The 21970-nt window shown below is 42.9% G+C and overlaps 1 protein-coding gene across 1 annotated transcript in view; it reads right to left on the bottom strand.

The window, feature by feature from the left end:
- insra (insulin receptor a) overlaps positions 1 to 21970 on the bottom strand; it is a 66916-nt gene that overhangs the window by 28803 nt on the left and 16143 nt on the right. The window contains exons 3-5 of the mRNA XM_084058648.1: positions 7232 to 7568; positions 1438 to 1577; positions 133 to 277 (exon numbers count right to left, since the gene is read on the bottom strand). Of these exons, the coding sequence (XP_083914774.1) occupies positions 133 to 277; positions 1438 to 1577; positions 7232 to 7568 (622 nt within the window). The remainder of the gene's footprint in view (positions 1 to 132; positions 278 to 1437; positions 1578 to 7231; positions 7569 to 21970) is intronic.

Genomic DNA, 21970 nt, shown 5'->3' with positions numbered 1-21970 from the left:
AAAACAGCCGCCGCAAAGAGCCATTTCGAAAAAGGTCAGTCTTTCTGCTTTTAACTTATAATTACAGGATGAGGTTTTGTAACATGGCGAGGATGAGACTCAAGGGACTCACGGAGGACCGAGCAGACTCACCCGACTTCCTGGACCTCACCACGGATGACACGAAGCTTGCGGAAGAAGGAGAGGGAGACAAGCGCATAGGAGCGCCGTATGGTCAGGTAGCCAGTGATCTCCTCCAGCTGACCCAGGCTGGCCTCCAGCTCGGCCGCTATGTTGTCTAGAGAGAGGAGCAAGGTGACAAACCACTGAGTGACCATTGGTGGTGGTGCAGCATGCTTCATTATTTCACTGCAGACAAGAGTCTTGTTGCAGGCATTCTGTCACACCAGCGTGTTCTCATTTGTCCGAGAACCAACCGCCTTCAACAAACGATGAAGAAAAATGTTTGTGGAAAAGATAATGCAATTTTGTATGTTGTCAATTAATAATTTGTTAGTTGTGATGATTGGTCGTACAAAATAAACCCACATTCAATTTGAGTTGATAGGTTGGTAGCACTTGACACTTAAGTCATTATAAAATGCCTTATAATGTGTTATGGTTATGGTTATAAAGTATTATGAGTATTGAGTCTTATTTAGACTTCTTATTTTGAAGGTGTATGTACATGTCTATAACTAATTAAAAACTATAACATTGTCATTTAACCTTTAATAATCACTCTAAATATACTGTATACTATCATGACATTTTTGACATTCATGATATTGATCTTTATGTGTTGACTTAATGATCAATTCTTATGCTTTACATGTTCTGTTGTTTTATGTGTTCTGTTGTCTTGTCTGTTTGTTCTGTTGTGTATCCTGTCATCTGTCTTGTTGTTTACTTGTTTTGTCATATCTGATATTGTTTGTTTAATTGGTTGTTTTTTTCTTTTAAATCTGATTATACAGGGTAATGAGCAGATTATAATGCCTTATGTTCATGATGCGTTATACACATAGGATGTATAGCAAGTGCTACCGATTTCAAACAAAGGGAAAATGTGACATATAAAATATATTTTTATGACAAAAGCAGCATCTTTATTTGTCTCGTTCTTAACACTGTTTTAATTAACCTGAGCATTTCGTTCTCAACAGTGCTGTTCTGTCAGTACAGAAACATTCCTACAGTTGTCCTTGACAAGCAAGTTACTCTCCGTTTCCGTCTTAAAATTCATCATTGTCTACAATCTTTGTCTTGTATTGTCACAATCAGTCTTGTCACAGATACCTTGTGCGTCTGTGTTTCTTTTTTAAATAGCTAAACAAAAGAACTTCCTCTCTCACACTTTTCTCAGGATTCTCTCGCACGATCTGGAACTGAATCACCCCAATCAAATTGTTTGTTTTGTTGTTTGAAGTTCATTGGAAACACTCCAAGGATACTCACTTCCTCCACGGAGGTTGATGACCAGGCTTCCGTTGAGGACGGTACATCCTCTCAGATCCTGGGCGGCTGTGACAGAATCCACAGTTTTCAACCCCATACATACCTTGGGACAGAGCCCCGCACAGGGAGTACAATTGAGCCTGTCGGACAGAAGAAAATACTAAATCAGTTTATTTGCCAATTACAGTGGCTGTACTGGAATTTGTAACACTTATTTGGAATATTGAGAAACTGTTGGAAAGACTGGTGGAGAACATACCACACAAACTCGGTAATACAAAAATGACAGTAATTTTGTTGAGTCAATTCAGTCTCAGCGCACAGTTGTTCTCCGTTTATAAACGTCAGAAAAATATACCACACAAAAAAGTACAAAAAAGTGGCTAAAAGTACAGCAGTTGTGTTTTGCATCATGTACGTGACACCAACCCGTCATATGTCCTATACCCTACAGGAGAGCTAGGGCTTAAACATATATCATTATCAGCCCATTCAAACCCTCTTTCCCTGCGTTTCGCATAAAAGATAGTTCAAGACAGAATGGACTGCAATGAAGTATATGGGATCTGCAGTTGTGTGACGGTCGGAAGATGGATTTGCGTGACTACTAGTGAATCATTAATGTAGTCAGTTAGTAGAAATCTTTTGGATAAGTACTGTATGTTCACATGATGAGTATAGTTGCCTTAGAGTAGGCTACCAAAACTAATACCTAAACATGTTTTCATGAGGACAGTCATGTGCTGATTTAATAGGGTTTGGGATCAGTAGACTTTCAACTCAATCATCACAGCAAATTAATGTTTCTCAAATACAGGAGATAAAAAACGAAATTATTTGTTTTTAAATGATAAAACAATATATTAAGACTTAAGGCTGCTATTGGTATGCTAAAAACTGTACGTATATATTTGAACTGAGTCAAATTAAAAGTGAATGGATCCTATAGACCCGCAAACCCTTCATCTTCAAAGCAGCTCTTAGAGTAACATGGCTTGGACATGCCTCTCCTATAATAACAAAATAGCCTCTCGTAACAAGCACAGACATGGGCTCACATGCTTGCATATTATCCCATTTCCTGAAAACCTGTCTGAACATTCCTCACACTCATAATGGGATCAAGTACAAAAGTCTAATAAGGTCAAAGCAGAGTTCTGGGTTCCACATGTGTCGAAGTTGTTTTCATGCTTGCAGGTTTATGAGGTGAGAATGGACTTGTCTACCAACTGTCTGGTAAGGTGGCTGTACAATTAGGGAGGAACGCAGCGTCGGGTGGCAATAACCCGTTTTTTTGGTTGTTGGTGGTTATACGATCATGGCATTAACGAAGGTGACGTGACACGTAAAGTTGCATGCATTCATTCTCTTTGCTTCCCTAATGTTAAAGGACAACTTTGTTTTTTTACAACCAAGGTTTATATTTTAGCTTGTAATTAAAGTAAATAAAAGATGAGTGTTATTTTTTTTTCATTTACTGCTTTCTATAGTTTTAGCAATTTTCGCGATCTTTTTTTACAGTGGGCGGGGGCATTCTGTCCGGTGGCTAAATATGTATTTTTTTACACAATAACCTGGCGTTTTCTTTATTATTATTTACAGTAGCTCTTCTAGCCCCCAATAACTCACATCTGGCCATCAAAGACCACAGGACCTTTTTTATTGTGTAAAAAATACATATTTAGCCACCGGACAGAATGCCCCCGCATTCTAAAACTATAGAAAGCAGTAAATGAAAAAAAAAGAACACTCATCTTTTATTTACTTTAATTACAAGCTAAAATATAAACCCTGGTTGTAAAAAAACAGTTGTCCTTTAATGCAATGCATGTTTTCACTACAACTGTGTACCTGTGAATTATCCAACTGTAAAGATAAATGCCGGCAGAATGTGCTATTGGATTGTTGCAGGTCATGTTTTACTTGCCAATTAGTTTGACATTCATAATGATAGCTCGTAACCACCCACATCAAATGACAGCTTGCGGGCCAGATGCAAAGGGACAATAGCTGGTTTAAACAACAGATAGTTGCATCTACAATGCAAAGACCTTTACAGACAGAGGACAATGCACCCGTTCTTTTGGATCACCCACCATTTCCCAGAGCCAGCATGACCTTTTCTTTCTCTAATACCACAACTGACAGCTCTTGGTCAGCCTCTGGAGCCCTTTGCTTACCCTCGAGGTACTTTGAGCACAGTTCAGCTTAAAACATTTTTGAACCCTAGCGTACCTATTCTGGGGCTAACATTCAGCAAAAATAGCAGATCAACAAGCTTGTATTCAGCCATTTTGAATATTTTAGCGTAGAGTGAAAACAAGAGGGGGGCCTAGTATAGTGCCCTGGGGTATCCGGTCAACTAAGTATAGGATTTAAGTGGTTAACACACAAGCGGAGATGTGAAAGAGTGACCAGTATGTGTAGATGAAACCTCAGCACTAGCCTGAAGGTTAAAGAGGTGGCCGTGACTGTATGGTTGTTAGTTCTTCTTTTTCCCCCCTTTTTCTACCCAATTTAGTTGTTATGCCAATTGATTCCTCCCCACACACATTTCTTTCTGTGTTGTCACTGTGGTGTATCCTACACCTGAGTCACACCTACCAGTGAGGAGCCCCACCGGGAGGACGTAGAGCCTTCGTCCTACTCCTCCCGCCCAACATGCCCTGCAGACAGGTGCCCATAGGATTATGTGCAGTGACTATTATCACCCTCCCCACCTGGCTTTCCTCCCACAAACACGGGCCAATTGTGTTCGTGTAGACACTCAACAAAACCGGATGCACCACGGTGGATTCAAACCCACAACCTCCGCGGTGGTAGGCAGCTACTTTACCACTGCGCTACCCAAGCGCCTATGGATGTTAGTTTGAGTCCAAGACAATATTAGCAGCAGGGAAAACTGAACGAGAAAAGAGCTTGATATACTTCGTTGCGTGTGGTGTCGCGCACCGAACAGAGCTCATCTACAAGCTCACAACGCGTCAGGCTGTGACACGCTGTGAGCTTGTCGATCGGCTATTTTCGGTGTGTGACACAGGCCCAAAACTATCTGTAACTGTAAATCCAAATTTATACTGTGTGAGTCAAGCCATGGCTCATAGCTCCAATAGTATCTAGTACAGAGCTATGAGCCATGAGCCACGGCTTGGCACACACAGTATAAATTAGGCTTAAATTAGGCTTGACTGCCTCCGCTCGCTCAATGACCAAATTTGAGCAAGGCACTTAACCGCCGATGGTTTGGCGCCCTTCAGTAGCCATCAGTAGACGAGAGAGGAGAGAGGCTGAAGCTGAATTTTTGCACTGTCAGAATGTGTACCAGGATGCCGCTGAATAAAGAACACCTGTGCTGCTGTGCTCAGTACACATTATGTGGATAAATAAAAGGTGAAAATAAAAGACACAAACACACGCATGCATGCATGCACACACGCACAAACACAGCTATCTCTTTCCCTGTCATAACAGTTGTTGGTATGTGCTAGACTAGAGCACGGCAGTCTCCAAGGACAAGTGTGCTGCAGTCATTTGTCAGGCAGGTCTGAAGCTGAGGCCCCCTAGGGGGGGGGGACTGGCAGCCTCTCCCAAATGCCTTTCTGCCCCTCTATATGTCCTCTGGGGGCTTCAACTGCTAGTCATCTGTTGAGCTAGCCATCCATTCAGCTAGCCGTCCATGCCGCAACAAAATCTCAAATGAGCCAACCGTGTTCCAAACTCTGTCTAAGCAGATGATTAGTGTGTCTGGAATCCCTGTGTCTCCCAGGGCAGAGGGAGTCTAGGATGGGGCAGATGAAGTTCAGCTGTGGATGAGCGCACCCACACCCACACACCCCCACACACACACTATTCATACTTTCATTTGTTTATTCCCAAGAAGGAAATAATAGTTGTGGTAAGTAGTTTCTTATTTCAGCCTTTGTGCAGGCTATGTATCGTAAACTAGGGCTGCAACAATTAAACTAATCAATTTAATTTATTATAATAATAAAAATATATGAAGTTACAGGAGTGGATATGTATATGATACGAAATGCATTTTATCATGTATATTATAATGCAATTATCGTATAGTAAACTCAAGCATTGTTTAGTTAATATCATTGACGGTCTTCTATCCTATGTTCAAGTGCTTCTGGAGAAAGTATTTTCAGTTACTCGTCGCTTCAGCTTCACATGCAAGAGGGCAGACAGTTCATTATTAATATATGGGGTTATTATCAATTATATCTTCTAGGCTTTAGTACTTTAGATTAGATTTCGATTTCTACAGATAATGTTCAGTTGAATATAAACATACACAGTACACAGACATAAAAGACATCCTGTTGTGCATACATCTCTTTAAATACAGTAGCAAAAATGTAACATGAATTCCGATAAGGCTGACACAGTTACATCAGTGTTGCCCACTTTTTTGACTTGAGAACTACTTTTAAAATGATGATTTAAAATAAGATCTACCCGCCGAAAAATTGATTATCCCATTGCTGAAAAACTATACCTGAGCGGGCTTTGGAATAGCGGCGCTGGTGTTACATATAAGACAAACGCACTTGGAATGGGAAATAGTGGGGGAAAATAATCTTAAATTCGAAAAGTTTGGAATTGATTTGTTGAAAAATAAAATATGCTTCACGATTCATCGGAAAAGTAATCAATAAGAAATAATCAATAGTTGCAGCCCTAATGCAGACAATCTGCAAAAAGAGTGAGGCGCTAGAAACCTGTTTCCCTGCTGAACTGGTGTGGCTAGCATGGAGGTGACGTTCAACCCGAGAACAAAAAGCCTCAACATGTGAATATGTTCTCTGTGCCAGTAGCTCGATGCAGACGGTGGTGGGTAAACAACCAGTTAGTGTGGTGAGCAGCACAGTGAGAATCGAGGATGGAGAGTGAGTCAAAAGCAGAAGTACAGCCATGCCAGCCTTCCTGCTGTGCTCTGCTGCTGTGACCTCGCTGTCAGTGCAGAACACTCACTGCACCCCCGTCACCCAGCATCCATCCTCACGCAGAGAAGTATACGCACTTACACTCTTAATCGGATATAAACTCAGATACAAAGGTAAATAACATGCACCATGTGCAGAATATTGTGAAAGGAGACGTTTGCACTCTTGCAGTGTGTGCAATCACAGTATCTGAGAGTATCTGATACAATGACGGATGTGCACACACACACACACACACACACACACACACACACACACACACACACACACACACACACACACACACACACACACACACACACACACAGAGTAATTGTGTGCTGCAGCTGGAAAGAGAATAAACACAGGTCAGGGAGTTGTTGGGGGGGCTTTCAAGATTTAGTTTCATGTCTAATGTCATTTCTGTTCTCTTGCACAGCTTTCTTGTGTCCCTGTTCACCTCAATGATTCACCCTTGTTCGCCATCTCTAAAAGCACAGGGTTCAGACACACTGTTGTTGAGATGACTTGCCGTGCGATAGATGAGTGTTTTTCATTAGTGCCTTGCGTGAAAGCAAAAGTGTATCTGGCGATGGCAATGCTGAGTGAATTCTCATTATTGTGGGCTTTTAAGGTAAATTGTGGATGATTAAATAGGTGGAATAGAGTGGGTACCGCAGGTGCGCACATCAGCGCTCAAGTACAGTACGCAGGTACTACAAGTTGCACCAGCCAAACCCGACAGTGATCACAAGCCTACTTCACTGATCACAGATTCACACCGCTGCGGCTGGCTAATGAGAACCCATGCCCCCACCGTGCCTGGCGGCAGCCCAGTGTGTCTGTCACATATGTCCACTTACGCGGAGGAGTTGACGGTGGTGTAGCCAGACGGACACTCCGGGATGCAGGCTCCGTTGTGTATGACGTACTCGTGACATTCGGAGCTCTTGGTAAGACCTTTCTCGTGCCTGCACTTGTTGTGGAGGTCCCGGCAGAAGGCGAAGGGGACGCAACGCCAGCCCTTGAAGGTGTAGTGGTCGGTGGGGCAGCGCTCCACGCAAGTACCCTGGTGCTGGAGGTGGCGGCAAGCCACACAGTGGCTGGCAGAGTTGGGCTGCAGGCAGCCTCCCAGGCACTGGTCATGGCAGCACTGGTCGTCCCTGGTGCAGGCCCGGTGCTTACAATGAACAGGGCACACTGGGGGGAGAGAGAGAGATAGAAAGAGTTACAGATAGAGATAGATAGAGCAAGAGCGAGCGAGAGAAGGGGGCGGTTAGTAAAAACCTTCCTTTCTTGACTTGACTCTAGAGTGCAGTGTAAGTGTAAAATAGCCTTAAACAACTTAACTGCATCATCTTATATCATAATTCAAACAGCTGCGTACCCCCCCCCCCCACGGCCACGGTGCTGTGCCATGAATTTCTCTCATCAGTGATGCTGCTGTCTCTACAGAACCTCACTAATGCACAATGATAGCTTCTAGCTAGCAGGGCAGAGGGCCATCTGCTATTCGGCCACTGTCATAATAAATACAAACAGCAGGGGTGCCACCAGTTGGCAAACGACACATTTTGACTATGCGAGCTGTGTGAAAGATAAGAGGAAAAAAAAACGATAATCCCTCTCAATGCTTAATTTGCGATTACAGACCTTCTGTACACCAGGCTACATCGAATCTTTGTTTTGTTTACACTTTTACTGTACAGGCACGTGTCATTATATAATGGCAGTTACTGTCCTGTCTAGTGGGATTAGCTCCTCATCCCACAGAGCCAGATTACGATTAACCCACAGCAGAAGAGATAACAAGGTGCTGTGGTTACTAGGGGTTGGTCACAGGTCAGAACCTTAGGACTTTGTTTGTGTATGTGTGTGTGTGTTGTGTGAGTTGCTTGCATGTCTGAACGAACAACATTCATTCATCCACACAAGCATGCACCGCTGAGAGGCGTTCAGCTAATCTAGATAAACTAGGGAGAAGGGCTCACTAAATGGCACGGCGTGTGTGTGTGTGTGTGTGTGTGTGTGTGTGTGTGTGTGTGTGTGTGTGTGTGTGTGTGTGTGTGTGTGTGTGTGTGTGTGTGTGTGTGTGTGTGAGGGGGACATTGTGTTCCATTCCAAATTCAGTGATGCTGTGTGAATCGTAACATAATGTAAGCTGTTGTGCTTCTCTGTGTCACCTAGCTACAGTTGAGCACCACGCTGCAACGCGTGGGGTTCATTAGTGTCACAGCCCGTCATGTGACTTAGTGGTCGGCCCTTTAAGCAGCAAAACAACACAGACCCGTGGTCCTCGTGAACTCGCCAAAGGTAAGCCTCTCAAATGCCTGACCTAAAAAAAGAGAGCGTATATATGTGTGTGAATCTGTGAAAGTGTGTGTGTGTGTGTGTGTGTGTGTGTGTGTGTGTGTCTGTGTAGGCCTGTCACCATTATTACATAATCGCCTAATCGCAATTCTTTTTTAGATAATCACAATTATTATTACTTTTAGATTTTAGCTTTTTTTCAAAAATATCAGAAATAGCTGATCTACAAGCTTAGATCAGCTATTAGGATCAGGCTTATTACGAAGCCTAAAAGGCAAACAGAAATATTTGTTTCATTCATGTTAAATACACAATAAACAATTAAATCGTTAATCACAATTATTTGTATGACAATGAATCTTCAACCTAAATTTGGTAATCGTGACAGTGTTTATTTTATATGTTTTGGTTGATTTATTTGTTCTATTATCTTTGATTCACTTGTGCAACTGTGACCTCATTGACTTTGAACAATACTGCTATGCTTATATTGTTCTCATGTGAAGCACTTTGGGCTGCATTTTATGTATGAAAGGTGCTATACAAATAAAGTTTATTATTATAGTGTGTGTGTGTGTGTGTGTGTGTGTGTGTGTGTGCTGTGCACAATACTAGGGAAACAAGTGATTATACCAAACTTTGTTCTCCCACAGTGTGACCCAAGGCAGACAAGCCCTAAGTGACTGATGCAATGAAACTCAAAAATCTGCACCAACCACAGATATACACCATCATACTCCTCATTAGTTCTGTATTTTCCTCGCAAAGGTCCCCTGCTGCTAGTATATCAGCCCAATATGTACACAAACGTCCTCTCAAATCACGCACACATTCAACACAAATATATACATGTACACAGTACACACACACACACACACACACACACACACACACACACAACTAGCGCTACTGCTCTGGCTGTGCACACAGGCGCTCCTGATCCCCCCTGAAGTGCTCCATGCCGGAGCACAGGGCCAGCAGTAGAACCGCCCTCAGCTTTAACCAATGTGTTGGCTGGCTGTGGAAGCTAGCCATTCAAATGGCCTCTCCCATCTCCAAGGAAGAGCAGCGCACTGTTTAACTCCTTGCTTACCGCCCGTGTTGCTGCACAGAGAGAGAGGCGGTAATGGGAGGCATGCGGAAAACCGACACGAGAGTCACATAGTAACAGGCTGGGTCTGCTGAGCTGAGCTGGACTTGAGTCCAACACCGCCACCCCCCTCCCCACCCCACCCCACCCGAAAACCGACACGATAGCCACATAGTAACAGGCTGGGTGCGCTGAACTGGGCTGAGCTGGAGTCCACTACCTAACCGATTGAAAATACACTCTGATTTATTGCACAGTCTATGTACATTTTTGATTGATTGATTTAATACTTAATTAACAGTTTGCAAATTGTACAGCGGTACGGTTTACAATGATTGTTAAAAAGGATAACACAAAAAGCCCTCAGGGCTTGTTTCCATTGTGGTCCTGTGTACTCAATTCATTAAGACATTTAAAGACATAGAATAATATACAATAATAAACTAGACATAATCAACACTAGTAGCAATGAACGTATATGTAAACATGTAAACATTTGGGGGGGGGGGGGGGTCATTTCTGGTGCTAAGCTAAGAGAGCTTTTGTAGGACCCTTTACAAATGTATTGCAATGCCTTGCAGTGTTGTGACACAAAAAAGTTTAGAAAAAAATCAGATTTTTTTCCCCATTTTTTGAAAATGTGTCTATAACAATGACATGCGCAAAATAGGGATGCCAGGTTGACAGTAGTTAATGGGGTCAAAATGTACCTGGAGACCCATGTGTTTGTTACAGTTGTGCTGAAGAGCACATCACCTAATGGATCATGTCTCATCATGTCCACAGCTCATTAGGCATCTCTTCAGAATGCACCCGTTGCACAACAAACTCTGCAGCACAACTCGTTCAAGGTTTGTGATGTTGTACAACCATTAGACTACACTTCACTGCTTACTACTTGCCAAGTCATTAGGAACTTGTCTTTTTGGTGTTTCCTGATGTTTTACATCACTGACTGACTGTCTAAAAGAATGCACAGGTAGAGGCTCCACTGTTTTACTAAAATACCGTGGGTTTAACATGCGTCAGGCTGCTCATTCATTCACCATTCAGCTACTAACATTATTTACCATCACGTGATTGGCATAGGGCGGATAGATAGATAACAATGATGGATACTACAGTATATATGAGGATTTTACTTAGGTTAAACAATCAGCATCTGGAAAACTATTCTTATTATGAACAGAGAAGGTTGAAACAGGTCAAGTGATCAGTTGTTTTTTTTCTCTCAGTGACATACATCTCAACAGCAGCAGCTTCAATAATCAACAGCAGCAGCAAAATTGGCGGCCACACTGAAGGCAAATAGACTTGTTTCTTGTGTGTGTGTCACAATGCTTTCAAGGTTAGGACACTGAGGACCTTTGAGTGTGAGGCCAACCCAAGCCCACTTTGATGTCCCCGAGCACAGAAGACGCTGAGGGGACTGCTTCTTTCTTTAAACATGCAAATCTTTCAGTGCTGTACCAACGTTTTTCTCTATTATGGCTCCTCTGTCTGACTGGTGCGGTTCAATCCAGGGGGCCACAAGAAGCTCTGGTCTTTTCTCAATCTGGGTCAATTAGTAATGCTCAGCTTGAATGTGGTCCTGTCATCGTCTCGGCTCCTTATCTTCCACAGGAGCTCAATACAATTGCTTGACAACAAGCAATCAGTGGACCTTTAGGGGGAGGAAAGTGTCAGGTTGACCGCTGATATTTGGTGTTGACAACTGCCAACAATCAAACAAGATATGACACAGTCATATTATACCAGGTTGCTTATTTCTCTCACTAAACATATTCTGAGAGGACATTGAGCCCTCATTGGCTAAAGGACCAGCCAATGAGGGAAAAATGACGCAAAAGTCAGGACTAGCGAGTGTAGATGTCGACCAGGTTTTGCAACCTGGTAAAAAAAAGGAGAGAAAAAAGAAGAGGCTTCTAGTTTGAGGCAGCAAACAGCCAATAATTATGCCCAGATCAGTGTTTTCTCTGGGTTCCATGCAGATGGGGTGGAGATAATGAAAACACATGAGTGGTACATGTAAAGCTGCATTCACACTACTCACAAGTCATTTTCAATGGAAGCCAGCAACAAGAATTAACAAAATGAGGTCTGACACAAAAAAGGTGATCTGATCCTCAACATTTTCAGCTCTCCAATGACACAGTGAACTGTCAATCAATCATATCTTCCTGAGAACCAGCTGCCAGATCTGTCTTCTGCAGTGGACATTCATTTCTTGCATCTCATTTGATTAAGAGCAGTCAATTGTAGCCTGTTTTTATTTTTATTTATTTTATTTATATTGCCACCCTCAAACTAGATGGAACAGAGACTAATAACAGTGTTGCCTCAAAAAACAAATCATTAGCTTCAGTGTCATATGGTGCATGCTTATTCTGTGCAGCAAGTTACACCAGGAGGCACTGTCAAGTTCCTGTTTCATGACATCATACATGTAGCAGCATGAGCTGTGATTGACCTCAGACAATACATTCATACGGTGAGGCACAAAGGCCAAGCAAAAAAGAAAAGACAGACACCCCCCGCCCCAATCCTCCAATGCTCGTCATCTTCACAGGCTCCTGTGGTACAGTACTTCTGGTCAATGCCTGTCTGACCTCCTGTCATGCAGTCCACTCATGCAAAGTGCAGCGGATCACATAAAAGCTACAGGGAATAAAGCATCAGGAATGTCTGGCTCTTTATCTCATTAACGGGAGTTTCAATTGGACAGAGCCATAACAATGTAGACCTCACCAGTGTGCTCAACAACACCGCCACCAGCAACCACCAACCAAACCAATGCCAACTACTGTACAGACCCCTGGGTGAGGGAGATGAATCAGAATCAGAAACTTTATTGTCACATCACACAGGTTTACATTGTGTAAAACAGTGGGTGAAATTTGTTTTTGTGCAAGCTCCATCGTTTTTGTTATTTCCATAAAAGAGAAAGGGAAGAATATTTACACATACAGTAGTAGCCAATATCTATCCGTTGAGGTAAGTACCTGAGATTAATGCATCCTGTTAGGGTGATGCTTGAATAAGAGAAGCAAGGAAACATATTTACTCTGCTAGCCAGGCAGTGACTAGCGTCAGTGACTAGCTATGACTATTCAATGACCTGAGATGTAAGCAAGCCAGATGAATTCCAAGTCGCAATGAGGAATTCCCACAGTTTCTGAAGCAGTTTTAAGCTTCAAGCCAAGAAAACAAAGGGTGATTTTCATGCAGTTGGTTTGTTTGTTTTTATTTGTAGCCCCTAGAACAAGCAAGGCCTCCAGTCTACCGCTTCTGATTGTGGATATTAACTGAATATTTTGTGATGTTTTCCTCCATACTGCTTTGTTGGCAGGGACACACATAAAGATCACATTAGACCCCTGAAAATGCCGAACGGAATATGGTGGTGGACTGCATGGCAATTAAAATTCCAAGACCATGACAAGGATAGCCGTTAGTTGCTCGTGAATGAATTTATTGCATTTAAGACTCTGAGGAGAAGAATCGGAAGAACAAATGAGACGCATGAACCAAGTACAACCACAACTAGCGATCTTCTGACGTATGGAAGGATCGAGGCACAATTGGCTGTTTCAAGTGCAGTACACTCACTGTACAACTTCTCAAATCAAAATATGATTCATCATTGGTTTGATTCTGTACTACAGATCAACTCTAGATCAGCTTAACTGTGCTAACAGAACCATCCGTCTATTTTCTTCACATATAAAAAGGGTATATTATTCTACATTGGCATCTTTGTAAATGTTGCACAGTGCACACAATAACCAAAGCTAATTTGAACAGATTACACTAATATTTCCAGTCACTGAATGTAACTTGGAATATGAAATCCAGGCACCAGAGGTAAATATTAAGACTAGCCCAGGCAGCCAAGTCCTTAAATCTCTACCCTCTGCAGGAACAAATAATAGTCTTATGATTAGCCTACAGAGCAGTTCCCAACTGAACACAATTGGGACACATAAATAATGTGCCTTAAAGCTACAATCCGTACGTATTACGTCCGTTGACTCTCTCCAGATAGAGAGGTCAATGCAACAATAAGAATAGCGGTGCATCATATTATGGTACGCCATCTGCTAAAAAAAAAACTGTATTGACATCGTCAACCAGTCAGTGTCTTACCTGACACCATGGTTGACATTTCTCAATGGAATAGTAGTGAGACCACCTGCAACCACTGCAGATGTGCTAGTTAAATTGCATTAAAGGTAGGGTAAGTGATATTTTGGGGGGGGGGGGGGGGGGTTGGTTAAAAAGGTTAAAGTACTATAGTTAACAGAATATAGTATATTTTCAGGTTTTATTACATTTAAGCCAATCAGGAGAGAGCACTGAAAATGCATTTTATGTTTAATAAAGAGCTGGAGAGACATGGGAGACTCCTTTTACTGAACAAACACTCTATAGCGATGAGTACAATCCGAATATACAGCTATTTAACACTTATTTTAACCAAAGTAAATCACTTACCCTACCTTTAACATAACTCTATCAAGGTTGGTCATTAAAATAAGTCCCGGATTGTAACTTTAAAAACACAGCTCACATGGACTGATCACCAGAAATTGATGTAGACGGCAATGCCGTCTACATCAATTTCTGGTGATCTGTAAAATTGATGTCGTCACGGCATCAGTTTTACAGTAGTAGCATTGGGCTTCAAACTTCCCCATTAACCACCACTGGTGCTTGACTAGTGTAACTCTTGAGTTCATTTAAAAGCTCTGCTTTTTTTAAATACAAGGCATATGCACCCATTTCTCTGGACAGCCCCAGTATTTGCAAGGGACAGAAACAGACAAACAAATATGATTTGGTTGATAAAAGTGTCAAACCTCCATCCGACACATAGGCCTCTGAACACACTTGATGTCTGTCATTAATGCACAACCGCCTGGTTTCCTCTTCGTTAGTGAGGAACAGATGTTGTGTTCCCCACCGCTATTTTCAAACATGGCAGCCTACAGCAGCTCCCTGCCCTTACTTCAATAAGTTAAGTAATGTAGATAGACGGATATAGTAACGTAGATAGATGATATGGCAAATGGTGACTCCAACCTTAAAACGGAATTCAAAATACCCTAGTTTTTTTAATGAGAACTCTCTAGAAGCTGGCAGTGATTGCAAAGCCACCATTGTGGATAATATAACTGCACCCAGTGTGATTTTTCCGAAGCTATGGAAAGATTTTCCAATTCATTTTCAATTTACAATTCCAACTCAAGTCCTGGTATTGCAATAAAATCAGGCTGACCTTGGTATAAAAAAGCTCCCACACGTTCTACTACACATGGTTGATTCTTTCAATTCTGTTGAGGGAGCATCTATGAGTGTTATCAGAGTTTTTCACTATGAAAGATGTGAAGGGAGAAAGATACAGACAATTATAATAAATAATTAAACATCAAGTTGATAGCTCCATTGGACACAACATGTACAGTAACCGAATCAAATGTGTAGGTTGGATTTTGGCTTCCAGCAGAGCTGCCTTTTGTCAGGCCTGCAGACACATTACAACAAGCCATTGATTTGGAGAATAAAATGGCAGACTGGTCGAAAGAGAAAGGTCAATGCTGCTCCAAGCATGACATTCACCTGGTCTGAACAGCACCTTCATCACATCCCTTCCTTGGATCCATACGTACCCAAATCAGAGTCGCCCAAGACAGACCTCAATCCACAATAATAAGTGTCACTCTTAGGCCTAGACATTGTACTGTAGCTTGCCCTCATATCACAGAGTACTGAACAAGGTAAATAAGACAATACACGGCCCGGACCGCTGGCGCAGCTGTCCGGGCACATAGGCTACAATGTAGCCTTACAGTGCGTTGTGGGTTCAAGTCCCGATCCCGACGGCCTCTGCTGCATGTCACTCCCCATCTTTCTCTCCCCAATTTCCTGTCAGCCTACTGTCCTATCAATAAAGGCATAAAAGCCCCAAAAAAATATTTTTCAAAAAATAATATTAAGAAGATACACTATAACATTCTGCTTTCCATCAGACTAATGGAAAACGAATTGCACACTATGGGGTGCTACAGTTAATTGAACTAATCTTAATCGATTATAAAATGGTAATAAAAAATGTAATATCTCTATTTTGGGCATGTGCAAAGTTTCGAAAAATGCCCATCTACAAGCTCACAACGTGAGCTGTTATACGATCTGCTATTTTCACAATTTTTGAAGTATAAAATAACAAGTGGTTAATCATTTGTTGATATACGCGTATATATATATAAAAGAATCTCAATTATTTAATTACTTGATAAATTAATCAATAGAATAATCGATAAGAACAGATAGAACTAATCGATAGTTGCAGTCCTAGAAATTAATTGCACACCATTATGGAAACAACGCAAGTAGTGAAGTGCGTCAGAGGAGACATCGAGAAACGCATTTCCCAATCCGGATTTCAGCTCTTATGTGATTTTATACAAAGCCATAGCCTAATGACCTTGGCTTATTTTGTCCTATTCTTTCCTGGTATCCACTTGTCAGCCGGTCTGACTCAACAGAAGTGGGGCCCAGCTGAGACAACTGAACAGCAACAGGAACTGTAAACAATTTCATTAACTGGCCTCCATTAATAGAACAAAAACACGCAAACAACATGGAAGGACATTTTTTTGTTTTTGATGTACCCCCGGTGCCGCTGTCGTGTAATGGCAGGATATCCAGCTCATCTGAGACTGGAATGGAAATGATAAACACTGCTCTCTTGACAAGCAGATGAATTAAGCCACAACCTTGAAAACCGTCACATCCTTCCAGCGCTCAGGTGCGACTACCTTGGTGACTTATTTTTAAACCTTTCTTTTTCTCTAAATTTTTATCCCTCGATTTTTGTAACCCTTTTTTCACCCGGTGCCAATTTGCTAAGTGATCCTGGGCACTACACTCCCCCCACCAGCCTAGGGAGGCCAGGGCCGAGCTCATGCCTCCTTCAATGCATGAGAGCCAACTGACCTTCTTGTCACCTGACAGGGGAGAGTTTCCCTGGTTGGACGTAGCGCGTGGAAGGAACACGTTATTCCAACCAGTTCCCTTCCCCTCCATCAGGCGCCCCGGCTGACCAGGGGGAGGCAGTATAGTGACCAGGATTACTACATGTTTTTGTGAGGGTATTAACTACCCTAGGAGACACGGGGAGAACATGCAAACTCCACACAGAGTAGGCCCTTTCGCCAACCCCACCAAGGGTATGGGCGCTGATGACGCGGAGGAGAAGACACGCCCCCAGCACCCACAGGGTCCCCGGCGGGAATCGAACCCAGGACCTTCTAGCTGTGAGGCGACAGCGCTACCGACTGCGCCACCGTGCCCCCAGTGTGATTTTCTGAACCTTTCTGTGACATGGAATGTACTTTTTATTATTTTCTATATTTCATGTGCCGCTTGTTCACGATGTGTGTTAATAGAAGTAGGCTAAACTAATTGCTCAGTCACTGCAATTTTGAAAAGTTGCCAATTCATACAGAAACAAATATAGTTTAGTATTTCACTTCAATTCAGGCATTATTTGCTTATCGTTTTACCATACTGATGTCAATACATGTCATAGTCTGTTCAGCTGCAGTAATATATATCATCGATCTTTTCTCCAGGGACAGCTTTCGGCTGGAGTTTTCAAATATCAGTACTTCAATAGAGAGTATCAATACCCAAGTCTGATGTAAACAATAACTAAAAACTAAAAAGACAATTACCCATTATTTATTACAAAACACACATTACAAACAGAAAATAATTACAAAAACAACATCTAAGAATCAAAGCATATTTAAAAAGTTAGACAACAAGGCATCTTTTTTCCCCCAGAGAGGCCAATCTAAACAGCAGATAAGCCCCTTGTAAATAGAATGCCTGAGCTGAGTGCGAGCGCATACGACAGCGAAGAAACGCCTGTCTGCCGAGCTTTAACACATGCCTCAAATGTCTGGGATTCCAGTGGAAGGGCTCCGGCAGTTGCAAACTGCGGAGCGAAGGCTCACAAGCCGCAGCACCGAGTGCCAGAGCAGTTAAATCAGCTAAAGAAAAAGGCGTTTGCAGAGAGAGGAGAATGGGGATGGGGGCGGGGGCCAGGCGGGCGGCTGACTGACATTTGGATTTAGGCTAGTAGAACTCTGTGTGCTGAGCTGTGAAGCAAGCAGACATGGTGCTCTCCTAGGCCGTGAACAATGTGGCAAGGTTTTTTATGACTTGTATGCATCTGTCTGATCTTGTCTGACATGATTTTACCCCCACCAGAAGTTTTGTGGTATGTGCGAATGAAGTGGAGCCGAAACCGTCAATAAAACAGTTCATTAACCACAGTAGGTGTAGCGCTCACTCAAACTTTACATGAAGCTCTCAGTGCTGGCTAAAAAGGCAGTACTTACACAGCCATTACTCCGGTGCACTGAGTTCATATGTTATTGCCCTGTACTTAACATGCACTAATTGGTTTGAGGTTAGATAAGAGCCAGTTTAGTTATGGAACTTCCTAAAATTAATTGTACCTTTTTGTATTTGAGTAAATTCTCTGAGATACAGTACAGCAAAACAACAAGAGTAAGAATCTAAAAGCCCTGCTAGCGGCCCCTAGAGGAGGATCTCCTTTACACTGCTTTCACACTAGCAATGACAAAATCTACAGAACGACCAAGTTCCGTTGACAGTTAGTGCATTGCTGCAAAGTCGTGTGCTGCTCTAGCCCCACCATATCATTTAACTTGGTTAAATAGAATAAATTTTTCTTTTATTCACATAACAAACCAGGAATTGTGCAGAAAGAGAAGGGGAGTGGAAGCGGTGAAACAAATATATGATTGACTGAGGCATCACGGCATCATTAGAGCTGAAAAAAGTGCTAAACTTTTTGGTAGAGTGTCACACCCTTCATGCAGCTTCCTGGCCTTCGTTGAAAATTACTTGTAGCCTATGGCTTTGTCGCTGCTAGTGTGAACGCAGCATTAGAGTTCATCATGAATGCACTCATCAAGTCTCATGGCAATCTGCCCCTTAGATTCTGAGACATCTCGTATGCAATTGGACATTTTGGCCTAAAGGCGGTGCAAGGGGAAAGCCATAGGGTCACTAAAATCAGTATGGTTCATCCTCTGGGAAGCATAAAGGTGCACACTGCACAGCGCACAGCAATCGAGACAGTAGTTTTGTTGGGACCAAAATGTTGGACGCACCCAACTGACGGACATGGCCATCCTTAGAGCTAATGGTGCTAAAATATTTTCATTGAATCTAAAACCTTTTCACAGTATACAGAGGCAAGTAAATGGTGAGGGTCTCAGAGGCAGAACTAGAAATAGAGAGTGATTCATTTAATGGCAGGAGAACAGGGCTGGCTTGGCTTTCAAACATGTGTCAAGTTTTAGAGGGCAACACGATGGGTAATGAATACACAAGCCTGGTGGGGCTGTTGAAATTGGCTCACACCGACACTCAACATGTCAGAGAGACATCAAAGAGCAGTGTCCTCATGCCTATGGGAGAACTACAAGGCTAAAAGGTACGCCTTGAGGTGGTCTAGGAAAAGCTGGTATACATAGTCAGTTACGCCAATGGCGAGCATCCATCTTTGCTCTTTATTCACAACAGCAACATGACATGTGGACCTGTCATTGGCCAGTGGGGGATGGAACCTCAATGTTTATGATGCCACAAGTTTCTATTATCCCAAAACCATACACAATAAAACAGTCAGCGTAAAAGTTGATGCATATGGACCGTAATATTTTGGTTCCATTTTTACACTCTCATGTTGCATTCACCCTAGCGGCGACAAAGCAAAAGTAAACAAGTATAATTCAATAGAAGTTAGCAACATGAAGCTACAAGCGCACTCCTGACACTTGCTGCGTGATGGGTACACTGTGAGCTGCGTGATGGGCACACTGTGAGCGCCATTAAAAAACTTGAGCTGACTTCAATCTTTTTCAGCTCTCCAATGACGCAATGAAGTGTCAATTAATCATATGTTTTTGTTTCACCACTTCCACTCCCCTTCTCTCCCCACAATTCCTGCTCCGTTCCGTAAAAGGAAGAAAAACTCATTCTTGCCATTAACCAGTTCCCTGTGTTATTTAATCCTACCTGTTTCATTTACTCAGCGTGGCTTGAGCAACATGCAGTGACTCGATACCTACAGTATGCAGCTGACCTCACCTGGTCATTTTGTCGCCGATATAGTGTGAACGCAGCATCAATTATTAAAACTGAGGTTTTACTGTGCACTGTACACTAGTTAAAAGGAATGACTACATTTCTAAAATATGAAAGGTGTTTCTATGTAATTTTGGAAAAAAATGATTTAATAGAATACATATTTTTGTTGTTTGTAATCCTAAATCCATAGCAATTTTGCCCATTATTCTGATGCCAGCAATAATATTCCAAAGCCCCCTCACACAAACACACACACCAAACCTCAAACACATACTGAATAACTCTTCATTTATGCAAAGCAGCACTAAGTAAAACACAATTTGTTGGTGTTCCGATTCTCCAGAGAGCGTTTTTACAAGCTGCTCAGTTTGTCCTCTTAATGCCTCGGTGACCTCCACAGGTTACCTGTTGGTATTTTGGTCTTGTAAAAGTGTCGGCGCTGCAAAGGCGCCACTTTAAGGCCCCCAAGGCTCCATTCATAACCTCTGGGAGGAAGCAGGCCAACAAAGGCAGGAAACAATCGGGAAGATTGCTCTGTGAACTTCTACGACAGCTTATTGTTCGATGGGGAAGATGAACTTGGCGCCAGTGGTGGCCACGGTGCTGTGGAGGCCAGGGCAGGACACTGGGGAAAGGGCTAAAGAGCAAGGTCAACATCGAGGTGTGTGCCCCCCATGGTGACCACTGACCTGCCCCTCCTTCCACCAGAGTCTGTTGTGTGTGTGTGTGTGTGTGTGTGTGTGTGTGTGTGTGTGTGTGTGTGTGTGTGTGTGTGTGTGTGTGTGTGTGTGTGTGTGTGTGTGTGTGTGTGTGTGTGTGTGTGTGTGTGTGGTGGGGGGGTGTTCACATCCACGATTACACCACCGTGTTACTCTCCTGTTTCCTAGCAGCAACACTAAACAATAGCTGTCCGCTCCGTCTGCAAACACGCGCACGCGCACGTGCGTGCGGGGGGATATCTGTGTGATTTATATGCCGAGTGTCTGTGGCTGCAGTCATAGTTACATGTCCCCTACACATAAACACACACACAAACACACAAACTCATGTCTTGTGATACGTGGTGACAGACGTGTGACATTAGCCAAGAGACCAGTGGTTCTAAAAGTGGGGTCCAGAGACCCCCAGGGTTCCATGCGGGGGTTCTAAATTGACCCTTGCAGATCTGTAACTCTGAGCGTATACAAAATTACAAATGGACCCTTACGGATCCATTTGTATACTCTCAGAGTTATGAGGGTCCTTGGAATTAAAGCGTTTGAAAACGAATGGCTAAGACCCTCCATATGAAGAGTGCGGATACTTCACCTGACCCGACTCACAATTCACAGCAGCTCTCCAGTTTTAACAGCCTGCATATAGCATAACAGCAGTTAGTGTACCCCCTCCACCCCCCTTTCCCCCCCCCCACCCCGTTCATGCACACAGGCAGGCAGGCACACATACCGCAGAGTGTGCAGTGCCAACCAATCAGTGGTTAGGGGTGGCTTACAAAATCCCATTCTATAACCCCACCCCCTGCTGTTACAGCTAATTAAATATGTACCAAATTTCGTAAACTCAAACACGTGCTGCAGTTTGCTCCACCAACCTCCTCCTCCTCTCAGCTGGGTGCTTAATCTCCTCAGAGGACAGATAATAAATGAAGATCGTTTTAGAACGTGTGTAAAATACAAGCTGCCTGGGAAACCCGGGTTTGTTTAGAGCCTTTCTTGGGGCCTGGCGATGTGCCCTACGCTGGGAAGTCGCGCTTGCACCAACAAAGAGGACCAAACACAAGCCTAAATGTGATTACAAAACAAAAATAAAAAGATTGGTGAAGTGATTATACCATCGATGCGGAACACCTGTCCCAGGACAGATCTGATTCAACTCGGTGTGACTCGATTTGCAAAGAGAACCAAGCAGGTGAAGCACAACACTGCCATTACACTAATGTGAGCAGAGTGTCCAAAACGAAAGGTCTCAGTCAGGGCGGAATTTCATTTCCTTCAAAAAATAAATAGGA

Source organism: Gymnoscopelus microlampas, assembly GCF_963454915.1.
Source record: "Gymnoscopelus microlampas genome assembly, chromosome: 5".
Taxonomy (NCBI): Eukaryota; Metazoa; Chordata; class Actinopteri; order Myctophiformes; family Myctophidae; genus Gymnoscopelus; species Gymnoscopelus microlampas.
This window is presented reverse-complemented; position numbering and strand designations above follow the sequence as displayed.